The 17,856-nt window shown below is 35.9% G+C and overlaps 1 protein-coding gene across 1 annotated transcript; it reads right to left on the bottom strand.

Annotated features, from left to right (window-relative positions):
* Window positions 1–5,880: 5,880 nt before the first annotated feature.
* On the bottom strand, window positions 5,881–7,212 carry LOC106446257 (protein TIC 21, chloroplastic-like). Its single transcript, XM_013887955.3, has 4 exons — window positions 6,790–7,212; window positions 6,423–6,680; window positions 6,148–6,351; window positions 5,881–6,085 (listed from the first exon to the last, which is right to left on the bottom strand). The coding sequence occupies exons 1-4, from the start codon at window positions 7,087–7,089 to the stop codon at window positions 5,972–5,974; spliced, it is 876 nt and encodes a 291-aa protein (XP_013743409.1). The 5' UTR covers window positions 7,090–7,212; the 3' UTR covers window positions 5,881–5,971.
* Between the last annotated feature and the right edge of the window lie 10,644 nt (window positions 7,213–17,856).

Genomic DNA, 17,856 nt, shown 5'->3' with positions numbered 1-17,856 from the left:
GACCATCGAACCAGTTCGAGGTCGACATTCAGAGTACACCATCGATCGATGCACATTATGTGCCATCGATCAACAGCAAAGCGCGTAAGGCCAAGCCGGTTTAAAACTCAAGTCACAACATATATACGAAAATACTCTTAGTAGACTTTTAACCTAATATTTATGTGCTCTGCCATTGTTCTAGGCAACACATGCTGTCTATACTTTCTAGTTTTTACACAGCAAAGGTTTTTAGTAGATTTGGAGAGAAGATCCAAGACACCTTCAGAGATTTGTATTGGAACTCCAGTATTTCTAACCTTAATCTATTTATGCATTCTTTTATGATTACTGGTATGAATTGCTTTGCTATGTCTGAGTAGTTCACCTTGTTAGGTTTAGGGTTAAAATAGGATTATGAAGGATTAGCCCCAAATATAGATTGCTGAGTTGTTTGTGATATCCATCAATTGAATTGATCTTATTGCTTGTGTTCTACAGTAGCTAACTAGAACCTTGAGATTAAGATAATTAGGCGCAAGCGGAAGTATAGTCTTTTACCTGAAATAATTCATATTCTGCTAGGATTGCTAGAAACAAACAGAAGTTGATCTAGGAAACCTAGTGAACATTGTCAAACCCGCTCGGTAAAGCTTGCTGGAAGGAACATCGATCGACAACCATAAAGGTGTATCGATCGACGTTCTGAAAGCTGTATCGATCGATTATCTATTGATAACATCGATCGACACTTTTTCCAGACCAACAAACAACAGTTGAAATCTGAGATCCACACAATAGATATTCTAAACAAACGACCGTTGATAAAATACTATTAATGCATCATATAGCGAGTTTATAAATTATTTACATCATTAATAAGAGTTTACAAATCAATATATAAGAATCTATAAAAAATGTTATAAATATTTATCAAACCATTTAAAAGGAAGAATTTCTCATCATGTATAGGAGTTTACAAAATGTTTATGAAGGTTAACTGGTCTGTAAACTATTTAAAATTATTAAAATGATTTAATAATTTTATTAAATATTTTATAAAATTAAAAACTATTGATAAGGTTAGCAGGTTTTAAAATTATTTAAAATTAATAAAAATTATTTAAGAATTTTATAAAATATTTTTCCAATTACTTATGGATTGTTTTTAATTTTAAATTAATATGTAGGACTATTTTATAAAATTATTAAATCATTTTTATGTTTATAAATTATTCTTCATAGATAAAAAAAATTATTTTCTTGAGTTATAACACCATTTATTAAGATTTATGAAACTATTTATAAGGATTTTTAAATTACTGAGAAATAATTCATAAAACTATAAATTATAAATATTTTATTAATTATTTATAATTGTATAGTTTCCTTTCTAAGAGGTTATAAAAAATGTTATCAAATCAGAATCAATCGCAAAATGTTATTTTCTTCACAAGTTCATCAATTTCAAAACTTTTTCCAAAGAAAAATAACCCCAAAAATTACATCAGTCATAAAACTATCCAAAGAATATTATGAATAAAAATATATTCCTAAATAATAAGAAATTTTTTATATTCTTACCTTTTTATTAAATTAACATAATTCACATATATATAGTTATGTTTCTTCTTAATAACTTTTGTGTTTTTTACATTAGTTGCAAGTATGAGTCTACTTTTCACATAAGTTCCTGTTTTTTATTTTAATAATTTTTATGGACGAAAAATTTGATATACAAACCAATTAAACTATATATACATGTTCTAACGATAATTAGTTGCAACTATGGGTCTACTTTTCACATAAGTTCCTGTTTTTATTTTAATAATTTTTTTGGACGAAAAATTTGATATACAAACCAATTAAACTATATATACATGTTCTAACGATAATGTTATAAAACAATTTAAAAAAATATAGTTTTGTAAAAGATGTAAAAATTCAAACTAAACACTATATACATCTTATTTAAGAATTTTAAAAGCATTAATAAATAAAAATATTTTTATTAAAAAATTATCTACCAAATTCACAGCTTCTTATATATTAACTGAGAAGTCATTTTGCTGACGTATCACTCATATATGCAGTTTGAGAAAAAATCTTATAATTTCATTGGTCAATGATTTTTAGTTTTCATTTCTTTTAATCAAATCTAAAAAAGAAAATCCTAGAACCAATTAATGTTAGTTGCCAAACTATATATATATTCTAAAGCATAATCATTTATAGTATTTAATTGTAGCAATTATTGAAATTATATATAATACTTCATCATTTTTTTCACTAATAGTCTATTTATAAATTATATGAAGTATGTTTTTAAAAAGTAGTTAATGAAAATAATATACTAGCTTTATTTTCTATTATAAAAAGTTTTAAAATTCCTTATTTTCCTATATATGTCATAATATGCATATAAAACATATAATTATAATAAAAATATTATAATAACTATTAATGCATCATATAGCAAGTTTAATTATTTACATTAGTTGAAAATCATCTGTGATGATTAATATATTTTGTTAAAAAAATTAAAGGTATTTATATTGATTCATTTCTAATGGTTTATAAAAGATATATAATAGTTTACAATTGTATAAATATTTTGTAATAATTTTGAATGTGACAAATCATCAATAATGATTATTACATCATTAATAAGAGTTTACAAATTAATATATAAAAGTCTATAAAAAATGTTATAAAGATTTATAAAACCATTTAAAAGGAAATATTTCTCATTATTTATAGGAGTTTAGAAATTTTTTATGAAGGTTAACTGGTTTGTAAATTATTTAAAATTATTAAAATGAATTAATAATTTTATAAAATAATTTTTCTAAATATTTTATAAAATTAAAAACCATTGATAAGGTTAGCAGGTTTTTAAATTGTTTAAAATTAAAAAAATGATTTAAGAATTTTATAAAATATTTTCTAAATACTTATCGATTGTTTTTAATTTTAAATTAATTTGTAGGACTATTTTATAAAATTATTAGATCATTTTTAAGTTTATAAATTATTCTTCATAGATAACAAATTATTTTCTTGAGTTATAACACCACTTATTGGGATTTATGAAACTATTTATAAGGATTTTTAAATTTCTAAGAAATAATTCATAAAATATAAAATTTATAAATATTTTATTAATTATTTATAATTGTATAGTTTCCTTTCTAAGGTTATAAAAATGTTATCAAATCAGAAACAATCGCAAAATATTATTTTCTTCACAAGTTCATCATTAACAAAACTTTTTCCAAAGCAAAATAACCACAAAAATTACATTAGTCATAAAACAATCCAAAGAAAATTATGAATAAAAAATATATTCCTAAATTTATGAATTTATTTATATTCTTACTTTTTTATTAAATTAACAGAATTCACATATATATAGTTATGTTTCTTCTTAATAACTTTTGTGTTTTATACTTTAGTTGCAAGTGTGAGTCTATTTGTCACATGAGTTTTTGTTTTTGATTTTAATAGTTTTTATGGACGAAAATTTTGATATATAAACCAATTAAACTATATAAACTTGTTCTAACAATAATGTTATGAAACAATTTAATAAAATATTGTTTTGTAAAAGATGTCAAAAATCTAACTAAATACTATATACATCTTATTTAAGAATTTAAAAAGCATTAATAAATAAAATATTTTTATTAAAAATTATCTATCAAATTCACATTCAATTTTAAAATATTAAAATATATTATTGCAGGTCAAAGACATAAAAAAAATATTATATTAAAATTTTAAAATTATTTGTACCCGCAAACTTGCGGGCAACCACCTAGTTTACATAATTTACCTAGCCTAATCATAAATTGTTTAAGATTTTTTCTGTGCCCCAGCTCCTTGTGGATTCGATCCCTAAGTACTACAGCTCGACCTCTTATTTGAGAGAGTACAAATCACTTAGGGTAATTTGAGTGATATCCCAAGACGTAGGTTCAAAGGGAAAAGAAAACGAACAAAATCTAGCAGGAGCACTTTGAGACAGAGTAGTCTCTTCCCAGCTCCTAAGATGATAAAATTTCTAACGAATATGAGTAGGATAAGCATAGACTTTTAGTGATTCCATAGCTTTTAAAGCGGAGTATTACTCAATACTTTTCACGGTCATCACCTAATGAGTGTGAAATGTGGCCGTTTCTTGGAGAATGAAGGTAAGACTATATTCTTTAAGTTCACTCATGAAAGCCAGAAATAGTTCAGGGCCACAATTAACACAATACATAACTTAAGTTCTACGATAAAATGAAGATGAGCTATGCATGTTGTCTCGGTCTACATAAAACACCAGTTGGTTCAAGACATCGTGTTTACCTCCTGGTAATGTAAACCCAACATATATTAACTATGAATGGTTCAAGGCTTAAAAATTTCACCAACTAAAACACAGTGAATTTTTCGCAAACACTCTCGATAAATCTGTCTAGTCTAGTCAGGATTAGTATAAATATAATAACTAGAGTCTATCGAATGTGCATTTAGTCTGCATATGTTTAGAATCATTTCTATTCATATGAGGATTGTTGGATTAATTGAAAACCATGGGCTTTTAAATTAAATGTGAAAAGAAATGGTTAATCAGCCAGTCTGTTTTAGGCCAGGCCTATTTGGTATAAATGAATAGAAGAAGAATTGTCCCACATTGAAGAAGTAGAGAAGAGAGGATCAATATAGTTATGAATGCTCAAACAGCTTTGGGATGGCTCCCCACGCGCACGCTGCCACTGTCTCGTCCGATCGGCTCGGCTTGGTTTGGGCTTGGGCTTGGGTTTGGGTTTGGGATTGGGCTTGGGAGAATGTGGGCCCATGGCCACTACAAGATGTTCTTTTGGGGCCAATTAAGCTCTACATTTTTTGCCCCAAAACAGCATGCATTTTGTTTTAAACGATATGTAGTTCATGATAAAACAACATGCTTTCTCTCTTCTTGTCGATAAGTTTAAACGAGAAAAGATCTTGAGGAATAAGTTTCGTAACGCCTCACCTCCAACATCTTCGCGAGATTTCCGCTGGTTAATGTGCGCAAACGCTACATTATTTATGGAAAATGGCTCGTCTTCTCCTCTTTAAAAACTTGTCTCCTTTCATTTCATTTTTCACGTTTAACACAATCAAAACCAGCAAATCTCCAACGTAAGTCTGAGAGTGTTTTGTAGCATATCTCCGGTTCGTCGAGATGATTACAAGTGACGTGTAATTTGTCTTACATACATGGTTGTATCCGGGACTTGGTATTTCGCTATTTAAGGAAATAGATTGTATCTCAACTCAATGTTTATTTTGAAAACGTTTTCGTATCGCTTTTCATTTCGTTTTTTGAATTGTCTATTTCTTTAACATCGCTTTATTTATACTTTTTATGTCAATTCCCTTTTCCGGCTTCTACACGTGAACAAGTATAAAATACAAAATAGACATACTGTACATAGAAAATGTGCACGATGGACAGAGGAAATCAGTTTCAATCACGCTTGCAAGTCGAATCACTCATGGTATTTGGAAGGAACTTAACGTAGTCGGCCGTATCGCTCACCTTTTTGTAGCTCACTCCATTGACAAAGAAGTCAGAGCTGCACAATCTCGCTCAATCTTCACCTTGGAAGCACACAATAGTGTCTGTAAGCATGTAACACTAGAGCCTCCCCCGTTTAAACAGAACCGACGACAAAATGCTCTGTTTTGTTTTCCCCTTGGAACTGGGAATGTTTTTGTTTTGAGCACTGCAGTTGTTAAAGCTTTGCATTTGTGATCCAAATTCTCAGTTGGAGAAGATTGATTGATTGGCCTTGGAGAGATATACATTTAAATCTTGTAACATTTCTTGCTGGCAAAGAAGCATGTGTTTCGGCAGTAATAAAGCGGTTGAGTCGACAACAGTTGTTTTTCAATTATAAAAGATAACAAGTCTCTGCATTAAACGTTTATGAATACAAGGCCTGCAAAAAGCAGAAACTCATGCAACTTTAGGAACGAAGACTGATTCGGAGTTGGGCACTGTCACGGACCGCAACAGCTCTAAGGAACAAACAAGGCCTAGAAAATGAGAAAGCAAGGTGTTGGCCGATGCCTGCACAAAATGGCTCTCAGGTCAAACAATGGCTCCATCAAAGACATAAGTAGAGGTTTTACCTGAACGAGGAAGACATCGAGGGCAAGAACGGGGCTGTATCCTTGAGAGACTCCTTGGTAGAAAGGGTTTGCTGAGGTTGTTAAAGCCTTTGCAACTAAAAACCCAACCGTTGCTTGCATCCCGAGAATTGCAGCTCCCATTCCAAGAAGGTTAACCATAATCCCACTTCTCAAACCTTTCACAACATCAGCACGAGGCGGGGCCTGAACCCAATACAAGTCTCTAGTGAGCAAATCAAACAAGCCAACTTTTAAATACAACGAACACACATTACCTTGGCAGGGTCACCGGCAGTTCGACGGAGCCTCTCAGAGAGGCGAATATAGCCAAAGGACCAGAAGACAGAGACAAATGCAGCAGCGATGCCACTAGCGGTTGCGTAGAAAGTAGCAGGGGAAGTGGGTTTGCCAGTTACAACAATGGAGAAGGATAGAATGACAGCAGCCACAACAGTTGAGACAAGCTGCCCCCAGAAACCAATACTCCCAAGCCTCTTGAAGTACCTTGAAGTCTTCTCTAGTCTCTTTGCAACCTGTGAAACCACCACTTAATACTCAATATAGAATCGTTCACCACTTTCAACATTATCATTTCGATTGGGCATATAATTTCTCAATTCATCACTTTCAAGAATCGTTCACCTGAGCGAGTTTTGCCTTGTCGACTTCATTATCAGCTGAAACTGAAGCAGGAGAGGTTGGAGAGGAAAACGCCACCGTGTATGGTGTGAAGCTAGGTTTAGATCCTCGAATTTGGAAACCGTAGACTGGTAGAGATGACGGAGACTGGTAAGAAGAGATGGTGGCTCTCCTCTTCGGCGAAATGATCTGTGTTGGAGCCAAGCCGAGTGGATTAAACAATGGCAGGTGGCGATTTGAGAGGCGTTGCTGGAAACCTGGCCGCATGGGGAAGCTCGCCAGCGGCAAGAGTAGTGACCGCATGTTTACGTTTGGGTTAAAGAGTAAAGTTGCAGATTCGTGCTTTTTAGGCTTTTGTTTATGCTGTTGCAGTGGGCTTTCTAAACGGCCTTGGAAAGAATACTTTGATTTTCCCCTTTCTTTCGTTATTTGTTTCTGGTCCCAAGAATATTTTGGATTTTATTTTATTTTTTTCATTTTTTCAGTGTAATAAATGTTAAATTTATCCAGAAATTCGGTACGTGCATCAAGTGAATCATATTTCTAAATTTATTCTTTTCTAACTAAGACTGCACTTGTTTCTTATGGTTTTCTCTATAATCCTTCATACTATTTGCGACATCATTGAAAGTTCTTTATGCCTACGCTTATTTCATTCTCTCCACTGTCAATGGAATACACCATGAACGGCCAATTGGATACGTGAGAATTCACTTGTTGTGTAGCATCTCTATACCTCAGACTAGCTCTGGGCACATTTATCCAAAACCGAAGAACCGAAAAACGAGGTTTAGTTCGGGTTTCGATCCTATCAATTATACTAGTGGATCTTATATCTCTAGAATCAAAAATCCGAAACCAAATAGGAACCAAACCGGGAACCGAATGGGTACCCAAATTTCTATAATATAGTTTATATACTTATAAATATGTAAACTATATTTAATTTTAAAATAATCGAATGATTTTACAAATATTATTTATAGCTTAAAATGGAAAAGAAAAAAACAAACTACTATAATACTTTTTATCCAAAATATTTTAAATTATTTGAATTATCAGAAAATTTCTAAAAATTTGATATTTAATCCGAAAACTTGAATTTTGACATTTTAACCCGAATTAACCAAACAACAAAACCGAACCCGAACCAGATGATATCTGAAATTACCTCGGATATAAGCCGGTTTCCAACTTTGTTACCCTAACCAAACCAAACCAAAAATTGAAATAATCAAACTGAAACCGAAGTAAACTTTCTAAATACTCGAACGGATCCTAAACATCTAGAACCGAAGAACCGAAAGAACAGAATTGGAATCAAAAGAACTGAACCGAGAACCGAATGCCCATGGCTACCTCAGATGAGTAGGAACAGTAAAAAGGTGGTTTCATGACTCATCATACGTAGATATTGCAGAGGATAAAAGTATAGCTATGTTATTATTTTACTATTAGCAACATCAGTGATCAAACAATGATTGAAGAAAAAGAACCCTAGCAAAGACCCATTTACACATCACCGGAGTTTCAACCTAGCTTCTTTCGTTTCAATTTGACAGCCATAACCACCGTCACTGACTTCAATTCACACTCCAAACTTGATTTAATTACTCGCTGACCTTCACTTGAAGGTTCTCTCCCTTGATATGAGCTTGGATGCGGCGAATGTCTCTGATGTTGTGAGTGATGTTACTGTATATCTAGTGTGGTGCACGAGCAGACTCCACTTCCAAAATCAATCCTCGACCAACATAACGGGCATATTGCTTCACCTCAAGCTAAAATTATGGAATCTCAACCTGGAAGAATTCCTTTTGTTCAATCTATGAGAGCTTGGTTGAAACCACATCATTTCACACCTTCCCCTATCCCTCCAGAACCGGGAACTCCAAGGCAAGGAGTCACAGAAGCTGTAAAAAAGATAGCTTCTTTATGGCCAACTATTGGCAAAGCTATCTCAAATAAGCAATCCCAGATGAATGGTCTGGTGCTACCAGTGGAAAATACTCCACCTCCAATTTTCAAGGATAAAAAAATCCTTCATTTCCCAAGGCCAGCTCGCATGAACCAAGCTTCGAGAAATCTATTTCGTGATGTTGAGCCGATACAGATTGGATGGCACACCTCAAGTGACGATTCTTAGACTAGGCCTTGAGAATAAGGAATAATAAATTGTTGTCCAGTTCCATTTGTGTTCAATCCCACCTAGTGGTCTCATGCATGATGTATTGAACAGGTTATGGGGTCGGGAATGTAGGATAACTTATCGGAAGCTAAGTGACTCTTTGTTTTTGTTCCATATTCCCCATGAAAATACCCGTAAATGGGTTATTAAACAGAGAGTATGGCAAATTGATGATTGTCTTCTCTTTGTTGCTTCTTGGAGTCGTGTGAACTCTTTCAAAATTTCTTAAATTTCTACTTTACAGGTGTAGGTTAACCTTAAGAATATCCCCGAATCATGCTACTCTAGATTAGGTTAGTCATATATCATCTGGGTTGGGAGAGCCAATGCTTAGTCACAATCCTAGTTTAGATCCATAAAATATGGGGGACGCTAAGATATTAGTTGAGGTCGACTTAGACAGACCTTTTCCGAAACTAATTGTGCTTGATGTCAAGCAAGGCAATATATATTTGGTTGAGGTTGAGTATTCTTGGATCCCAACTACTTGTGAAAGATGTAGAACTCTGGTTATAATGAGAAGAGGTATCTCCTCCCTCCTAATCCAAAAGATTCTGTTCTTACAACTAAATAAACTCATGTATCAAGTGAAGAGGTTCCAATGGTGGATATAACTAAATTGTTGCAAAACTCTTCTGAAACAATAGTCAGCACATTGAAGCCTAATTCACACTCACCTGCCCATCAAGCACATGAGATCACTGAAAATGATACTGCCACTACACTAGTCAAAGTTGTAACTGCAACTACGTTTACACGTTCACATGAGGTACATTTCCTCCTTGCTCAAATCTTGAAAATACTTTGCCTATGTTAGCAGTTGGAAACACTGCTCTTTCTCAGTCACATGTTATGGAAGAAATTTCATCAAAAGTAATCACTTTTGAGTCCTAAAACCTCTAAAAATGAGCAATCGATTGGTTCTGACAATCCTCTCACTTTAACCATCAACGATTCCATATGGAGCCAGAGATTCCGGTAATCTATGGAAAAGAGACAGGTTTTGATGAGTTTAGAGTGACTTTTAGTTATAACTTAACTAAAGGAGGAAGAACAACTAAGCCAACCCAAAAATTACAAGATATGTAATGGACTAAAGTTAGTGGAAGAGGCAAAGGCGGTCATCGTGGCCGAGGAAACCATATTCTCTAGTTAGTTTTTTATCGCTTGTCTTCTAATATTCACAGATGGATCTTTCACTAGGATCTTGTTTTATACAATACTTGTTGCAGAAAAATTCAAACTTATGGATGAAAATTCGTTGTAATACTTTATGCCTTTTAATATGAAAACCATTTATAAAAAAAAGGTATAGCTATGTTCTATTTTATTTTTACTCTTATAGAATAAATGATGGATGGAAATTATGTTCCTGAGAAAATGAAAGGGATCACAAATACTTCTAAATTTTTTGGCTATCCGCTCCTCATCCACTTTTAATTGTGGTCTATGTGAGCTAGAACACATAATAGATATTTTTATAACTTTTTTATTGATTTATATAAACAAGAAAAAGCTTTTTATGAATAGAATTTACTAAGAAAATTTAGCCGAGCTTGATTTGTATTGATTTAAAATCTAAAGATTATAGAATCGGCATTCGGTTCAGGTTCGAATATTTCGGTATTGGGGTCTAGAACCCGTTCGGGTATTTTTAAATATCAGACCAGGTTTTGATATTTTTAGTTCGAGTCCGGTTATTTTGGGTCGGGTTTAGATATTTAAATTTTGGAAAAAATCAAAATTTTCATTGCTTAATTCTCTTTTACTTAGAATTTTAAGATTAATTTAACTTATTTTCTAATTTTAATAGGTTGGACAATTAATAGATTTGAAGATAAAACTTTGAAATAAAAAGACGCTAATCTAATATGGTTTTGATTTTGAATTTTTGGATGCAACTTTTGTTAATGCATGAACAAGAAGCTTGACATGCATTTTCAGTGAGTAGCAAATCACCTTGTCGGCAACTATTTGATATTATCTGATATTGATCCATGTGCAACATCATTATAATAAAAGGCGATGCTTCTCTCTCTTGGATCTATTTAGTCTCTTATGTTCTCCGTTGATAGTTTCGTATGCTCTCACTCGATTTTCGGAAACTTTTTTGGATTGTTTTATGAAATTTGTTCCGTAAAAACTTTCCGTAGTTTGTTTAAAGAAGTTTATTTAGTAAACTTGCTTTGATTTGAATTACAAAAGTTTTTCCGTAAAAGATTTTTGAAGTTAGTTTAAATAAGATTGTTTTGTAAACTTTCTTTGATTTGCTTTACGAAAGTTTTTCCTTAACAGCTTTCCAAAGTTAGTTTTATGGAAGATTGTTTCGTAAAACTGTTTTGATTGTTTTACGAAAGTTTCTTGTTAAAACTTACCGAAGTTAGTTTTACAGAAGATTGTTTCGTAAAACTTATTTTGATTTGTTTTACGGAAGTGTTTCTTTAAACACTTTCTGAATTTAGTTTTACGGATCATTATTTCGTATAATTGTTTTTAGTGTTCTACGGGTTTTATGAAAGTTTTTTCCGCAAAAATATTCCGAAGTTAGTTTACGAAAAACAGTTTGCAAATTTTTTTGTTTCGTAAAAACCTTCTGAAAGAATGTTTTCCGGATAATTCTTGTTCGCACAAAAATCTCTTTATTTATTTTCTGAGAAGAAATTGATGGAGTTTGCAGTCCTATGTTTCTTTGTTCAAGTTGGAACGGGTATGTGGATTGTTCTCTCGACATTTCTTGTTTATTCTTGTGAAGGATATGCTTCTCGGGTGATAATAGCCGTTGATTTCGTTAGGACCGGTTTTGACCCCAACAGCTGTAAATGCAAGAACTGGCCCACAAAGTAAAGCACAGAGTACACCAGAGAATATCTCTACAAGGATATGTGTTATTACTAGTATTCTTTTAAAGTGAACTTACAAGTCTCTCTTTAAACAGAACCCGAACAAGATCAAGACCTTTCTTGACTTGTTCCCCTAGCCTCACACGTCCTAAGATCGAATACAAGATCTCTAGAACCTCTACCCCTTAGCCCTTAGTGTTATTCACTCGCTTACGAGCTTAGTGAACTCTACTCTTAGGCTAAGAATACAATTCTATCGACAACCCTAATCCACAGGTAGAGTATGATTTTATATACAATACAGCCAAGTCGGCTATCCACGCCTATCTACCCAATATTCACTATCTACCCAAATAAGGTAGTTCCCTAAAAACCTCTCCAAAGTCTTTAAGAACTTCCCATCGTGAGATCTCCCTTCTCCAAGGTGAATCTCTTCAAGCTTGCTCCCCCAAGATGTCTTCACATTAACTTCGCCTTGGTCCGCAATCCATTCTTCAAGTCGCAATCTTCATCTTGACTTGTTCATCCGCACGTATACTCCTCTGTTGCAGACTCTGCTCCATTCGCTGCTGTAATTGCATCTGTATCAGAACGCCCATCTGATCTATGCATCTACAGTCTCCCCCTTTTAGCTTTGGATGCCTCTCAAGTACCTGCACATATCCGCTCAAACAACCACACACATTCGAACACATATATCCTGAATAATACGTGCATTAAAAACGAAATGGAAGTTCAAAACATGCGAGTTCAAGAATTAGAGATAAACATAAAACCAAAACCAAAAACTGCTACATCATTGTTTTATCTCTCACTCCCCCATAATTAAAAACCCGAGAAAACTAAAATTTTCTCCCCCATAATCTAGTTCTCCTGGTCATCCTGCTGCTGCGAATCGTCTCCGTCTTCTTCTCCCCCTGCTTGAGAGCATACAGAGTTAAACTCACAAAGATCAGAACAAATAAAACCAGATAGAAGACTTACTTGGGTACAGCATGCTTGTAATCTGTCCAACGACGCTCGTCAGGGTTTGCATTGCAGTTGCAAGCTGTTGGATTGCTGCTGAAACCGTATCCAAAGCCAGCTTTGCCTCGTCAGCATCGATCGGTTGTCCTGGAGCTGCAATGGTTCCAAGATGAATGAACTGGAACTTCCCAGCAGACTGCGGAGACTGTCTTGGTGGCACATAACCAGATGGATCAGTCCTCTTGGGACGAGGAGTGCTCGGAGGTGGTCAAGAGGGAGGTGCTGCAGTTGATGTTGATGCAGATTTCCCTTTCTTCTTTGTCTGCCTCTGAGCCTTCTTTGCAGCTTCTCGTGCTTCCGCTTGATTCTTGAGGTATTCTTCTCCCAGACGAGGGTCCTTCTTGTATGGAATTACAGCCACAAGTTTCTCTCTTGGTTTTCACTGCACCATGTGCTGCATCTGAAGCACACCATAGATGGTACGTGGAAATATCAACCACCACGTGTCCTTCTTTTCTCCCTCTTTTTTAATGACTCCGAGGTTAAGAACTTGATTGTAGACCATTACTCCTATGTCAACACGGACTCCATGAAACATCTTATAGACGAGTTTTGCATGATCAATTGACACATCATTCTTATTAGACGAAGGTACCCAGTTGTATGGTGCAAGAACCAGCAGCGCAGCTTTACACGTAGACAAGGAGCTTGTCATGAGGTTCTTCATCTCCAGTGTTCCCTCGGTCAGGAAGTCAGCAAGCTCATCACTATTGACTTCATCCATGGTTGCCTCTACCTCTATCTCCTCTCCTTCAAGAGGTGACGCATCGAAGTATTGATCAATCACAGCCGGAGAAAAATTATACTTCTGCCCTCTTATTGTCACTATTACTTCTGGTCCTCTGGTCATCTCAGCAGGCAAGGCTGCATATAATTCCTTCACAATCTCTGGAATGTAGCCTCCTAGACCTGTGACAGTCTTCTCAAGTTTTCCCTTCTTGATTATACTCAGATAGGCATATGTGTCTTCTGAGTTTAGATGCACCGAACGTTCTGGAATGATCTCTCTAGAGGCAAAACTCGCATACCTTTGTTCTGTAAGACGTTCTGCACTAGTCAATCCTCTCTTGATTTGGTCAGATGGTGCTACGGCTGGAGTTGGTTTGGCCTTCGTATGAGATTTGATTCCTGAGGATGAGGTTTTCTTGGTCGATTTTCTTACAGGATTGCTCTGGGTTGTTGATGATGGAGCTTTTCTCTTTTTCTCTTTCTCCTTAACACTGATTGATGGTTCCACGTCTTCAACATCAACTTCCTCAACTTCGTCTGAGTTAGCGTTCTCCGAGTCATCTTCTTCCTCAGATTCACCCGAAGAGACTTCGATCGCTTTTCCTCGATTTATCTTGTGAGCTTTAGTTGCATCAGCTTCCTCTGGAATTGCTTCGGAGGACTTTTTGCTTCTTCCCTCCTTCACGTTCTTCATCTCCTTGTGGATCCCACCGGTTCTGCCTCGGCATCTGACCCATAATCCAGTTGTTCGGCTGCGGTATGAAGATCTTCGGACATGGGTTGAGACGTCTGGCTTTGTTGTGGCGTCGTCACTTCCTCTTCATCACTGTAGTCGACTAGGTCCAGCGGTGGTGGTCGTGATGGTTTACCGGCGGTGGAAGGTCTTGTTCTCCGACATGATCTCTTGAGAGAGAGAGAGAGAGTATTTCTTCCTTTTGGGATTTTTGAGTTTTGAGAGCAAAGAGAATTGAGAGAGAGATAAGTTAGCGACTAGGGTTTATCAAGGGGTAATCATTTCCTTTCTGATGCATTACCCCATGATCTCCTAGATATTCATCATATCTCCCACTCTCTCTAAAATGGAAGTTTTTCAAATTTCAAAAATTGAAATCTTCCATTTAGTCTCACACGATCTCTCTTTCCTTTTCTCTGATGTCGGCACGTATTGTCCACGCAAGACTTGATTGGGCCGAATCTTCACTGTTCCACTGTGACACTTGATGACATAGACTAGTAGCATTACTCAATGACTTTTACTGACACAACCACTTAGACAAAAGAACATTTAGTACGTCAAACATGCAAGCAGTGAGAGAACACGTGTCACACATGTTAATTATCAATTCTTTTAGCACAGAAAGATTTTTGTTCTACCTTTTCCCGTTGACAACTGTTCGTCGAGTGATCCAGAGGCTGACATAGCTTCTGCTAAAGATGCACCCTTCTGCTCTACTAGATCATCATCTGATCATCAGGTTTATTTCATGTCTAGCTTTCACACAAATATGCCTTTATCATGTCCTGACTCAGTTTTCAACATTTATTCGTCATGTGAGAGCTGGGGGTTGTTACTTATTTTCTTCCTTTTCGTTTTCTTTTCTTTTTTTCTCTCTTTTCTTTTCTATCCCTTTTTGATGATGGGAAACATTGAACATCTTCTTCCCCTTGTTACTTGATTGCTCTCTCGATGCGAAACCTGTATCTTTTGAGATCATGACGGCATATTCGGCAGCTCTTTTCTACTACTCGCTTCTGATGTAAGACAAAATCTGAGCTTTGGGTGCCTCTGCATCAGCCCTTCCGTCATCCCCTGTACACTTACACAAACTTGGTATGTCTCACAAAACCCAATGGAGTTTCGAAGAGTAACAAAACGGTTAAGATCTAGAGGTTTAGTGAAAAGGCCAGCTAGTTGTAATTCTGTGACAATGTGTTCAATCACTACCTGTTGTACATTGACTAGTTCCCTGATGAAGTGATGTCGAATGTCAATGTGCTTGGTCCTTGAGTGTTGCACCGGGTTCTTTGATATGTCGATTGCACTCTTGTTGTCATAGTAGACCAGGAATGATCCAGTATCCATGCCATAGTCAGTAGACATTTGCTTCATCCACATCAGCTGTGTGCAACAACTCCCCATAGCAATGTATTTTGCCTCTGCTGTAGACAATGATACAAAGTTCTGCTTCTTGCTCAGCCATGCAACCAAGTTGTTTCCGAGAAAGAAACATCCCCCACTGGTACTCTTCCGGTCGTCTACTCTTCCAGCCCAGTCTGCATCACAGTATCCAGCAAGATTTCCATTCGATTCCTTTGATTAGTAGATCCCAAGGTTAACCGTGCCTTTGACATATCGAATGATTCTCTTAGTTGCCTCTAGGTGAGACTTCTTCGGTTTTGCTTGATACCTAGCACATATCCCCACACTCAGACTTAGATCTGGTCGACTAGCCGTAACGTAAAGTAAGCTCCCGATCATTCCTCTGTACAGCTTCGTGTCCACTGGTTCACCCTCATCATCTTTGCAACTTTTGTTGGTAGAGCTCATCGGAGTTTTTGCCTCCTTGCAGTGATCTAGTCGAAACCTTTTCAGTAGTGCCTTTGCGTAGGTACTTTGCGAGATGAAAACACCTTCCTTTGTCTGCTGAATTTGCAACCCGAGTAAATATTTCAACTCCCCCACCATGCTCATTTCAAACTCTTTAGTCATGTCTCGAGTGAAAGCATCTACAAGTCGTTTAGATGTTCCTCCCAAGATGATGTCGTCATCATAGATCTGAACCACCAGCATCGCTGTTTCATTCTTCAGCACAAACAGTGTTTTGTCAACATTTCCTCTGATGTAGCCTTTGTCAACAAGAAAGTTTGTCAGTGATATCTTGCATATTTACATTGTTTTATCCATTTATTCATGTGCATTTTCATCATATAGATTAGGATTTAGCCATGTCTAGGTTGCATTTTGCATACATATGTCTCTATTAGGTATTGGAGTACCACATGGAGTTCCTGGAGACATTTGGGTGCATTTGGAGCTCAAAGGAGGTGATTAGAGTGATCTTTGGACGAGCACTGCCTGGAGCGACTTCCCGGAGTGACTACATGAAGTCGCTGTGCACCACATCCCGGAGCGATTTTCCCAGAGCGTCCGCACGAAGTCGCTCGCGTTTTCACGTCCGGAGAGCGACCTCCCAGAGCGACGTGCCGAAGTCGCTCCCGATGTTCAGAGCGACCTGTTGGAGCGACACACCAAGGTCGCTCGCATCCTCTTGTCCGGAGACACCAAAATCGAGCATCCTGGAGCAACCTCTCAGAGCGACCTACCAAGGTCACTCCCAGCCAGAGCGACCAGCTCAAGAAACGCGTCGGGAGCGACCTCCTGGAGCGGCTATGCTAGGCCGCTCCGCGTGTTTTGCTTGGACGATTTTTATGTTATTTTAGGGGCGTTTCGTTCATTTGTTTTGTTTTTTTTTACATTGCCTAAACCTAAGTTAAGTACCGGGGGTAAGCCACCAGAGGAGATTATCTCTTTTTCTGTAGAACAACTAGTAAAAAACTTCTTTTGATTCAGATTTCATTGCTTTCATCTTGTGTTCTTGTTGATTTCTTATCTATTTTCTCTACATGATTAATCTGAAATCCAATATGGGTTTAAGAGGAATCATGGAGATTAGTGAGTAATCACTTTTTAAATTCATGGGTTAGGGAGATTAAGGGTGATTAGGTTAGTTCTAGGATGTTTTAGTGTAGATCATTCTTGTTCCTTGCTAGTAGAGTATTCATAATGCATCTTCTGAGTTGGCCACTCAAAAGTTGATCGATAGGCATTTTCCACCTGAAAGGTGTTCGATGAAATGCCTGAGACAACTCTCCTAGACTTTTAGTATACTTTGCCAAAGACATTTGTTGTTAAAGATGCTAAGATAGCTAATAGACTTGTTAGTAATGATTGCTTTCACATTATTCAACCAAATACATTTGATGTTTGAGATATGTTAGCAAATGAGCATTCATCTAGACATAGAGCTTGCTTAGAATTGTGTCTAGGCTTAAGGTCGATAGTTTGATTGATCATATGCCATCCTTAGTTCGATACTTGATCACCCAAGGTCTAATCCCTATGCCCATGAGTTCTCTTTTCCCTTAGTCAAGAAAATATCATTCTGTAATTGCTTTCTAGTATTAGTAGTAGTTTAAAACCCATCTAAATCATTGGTTGCACTTAGATTAAGTGAGTACTTACATTCTCATTGCTTCGAATTCCCTCAGAACTGGTTCGACAATCAT

Source organism: Brassica napus, chromosome C7, assembly GCF_020379485.1.
Source record: "Brassica napus cultivar Da-Ae chromosome C7, Da-Ae, whole genome shotgun sequence".
Lineage (NCBI taxonomy): Eukaryota > Viridiplantae > Streptophyta > Magnoliopsida > Brassicales > Brassicaceae > Brassica > Brassica napus.
The sequence above is the reverse complement of the archived record's forward strand: the minus strand, read 5'-3'. Positions and strand labels throughout refer to the sequence as shown.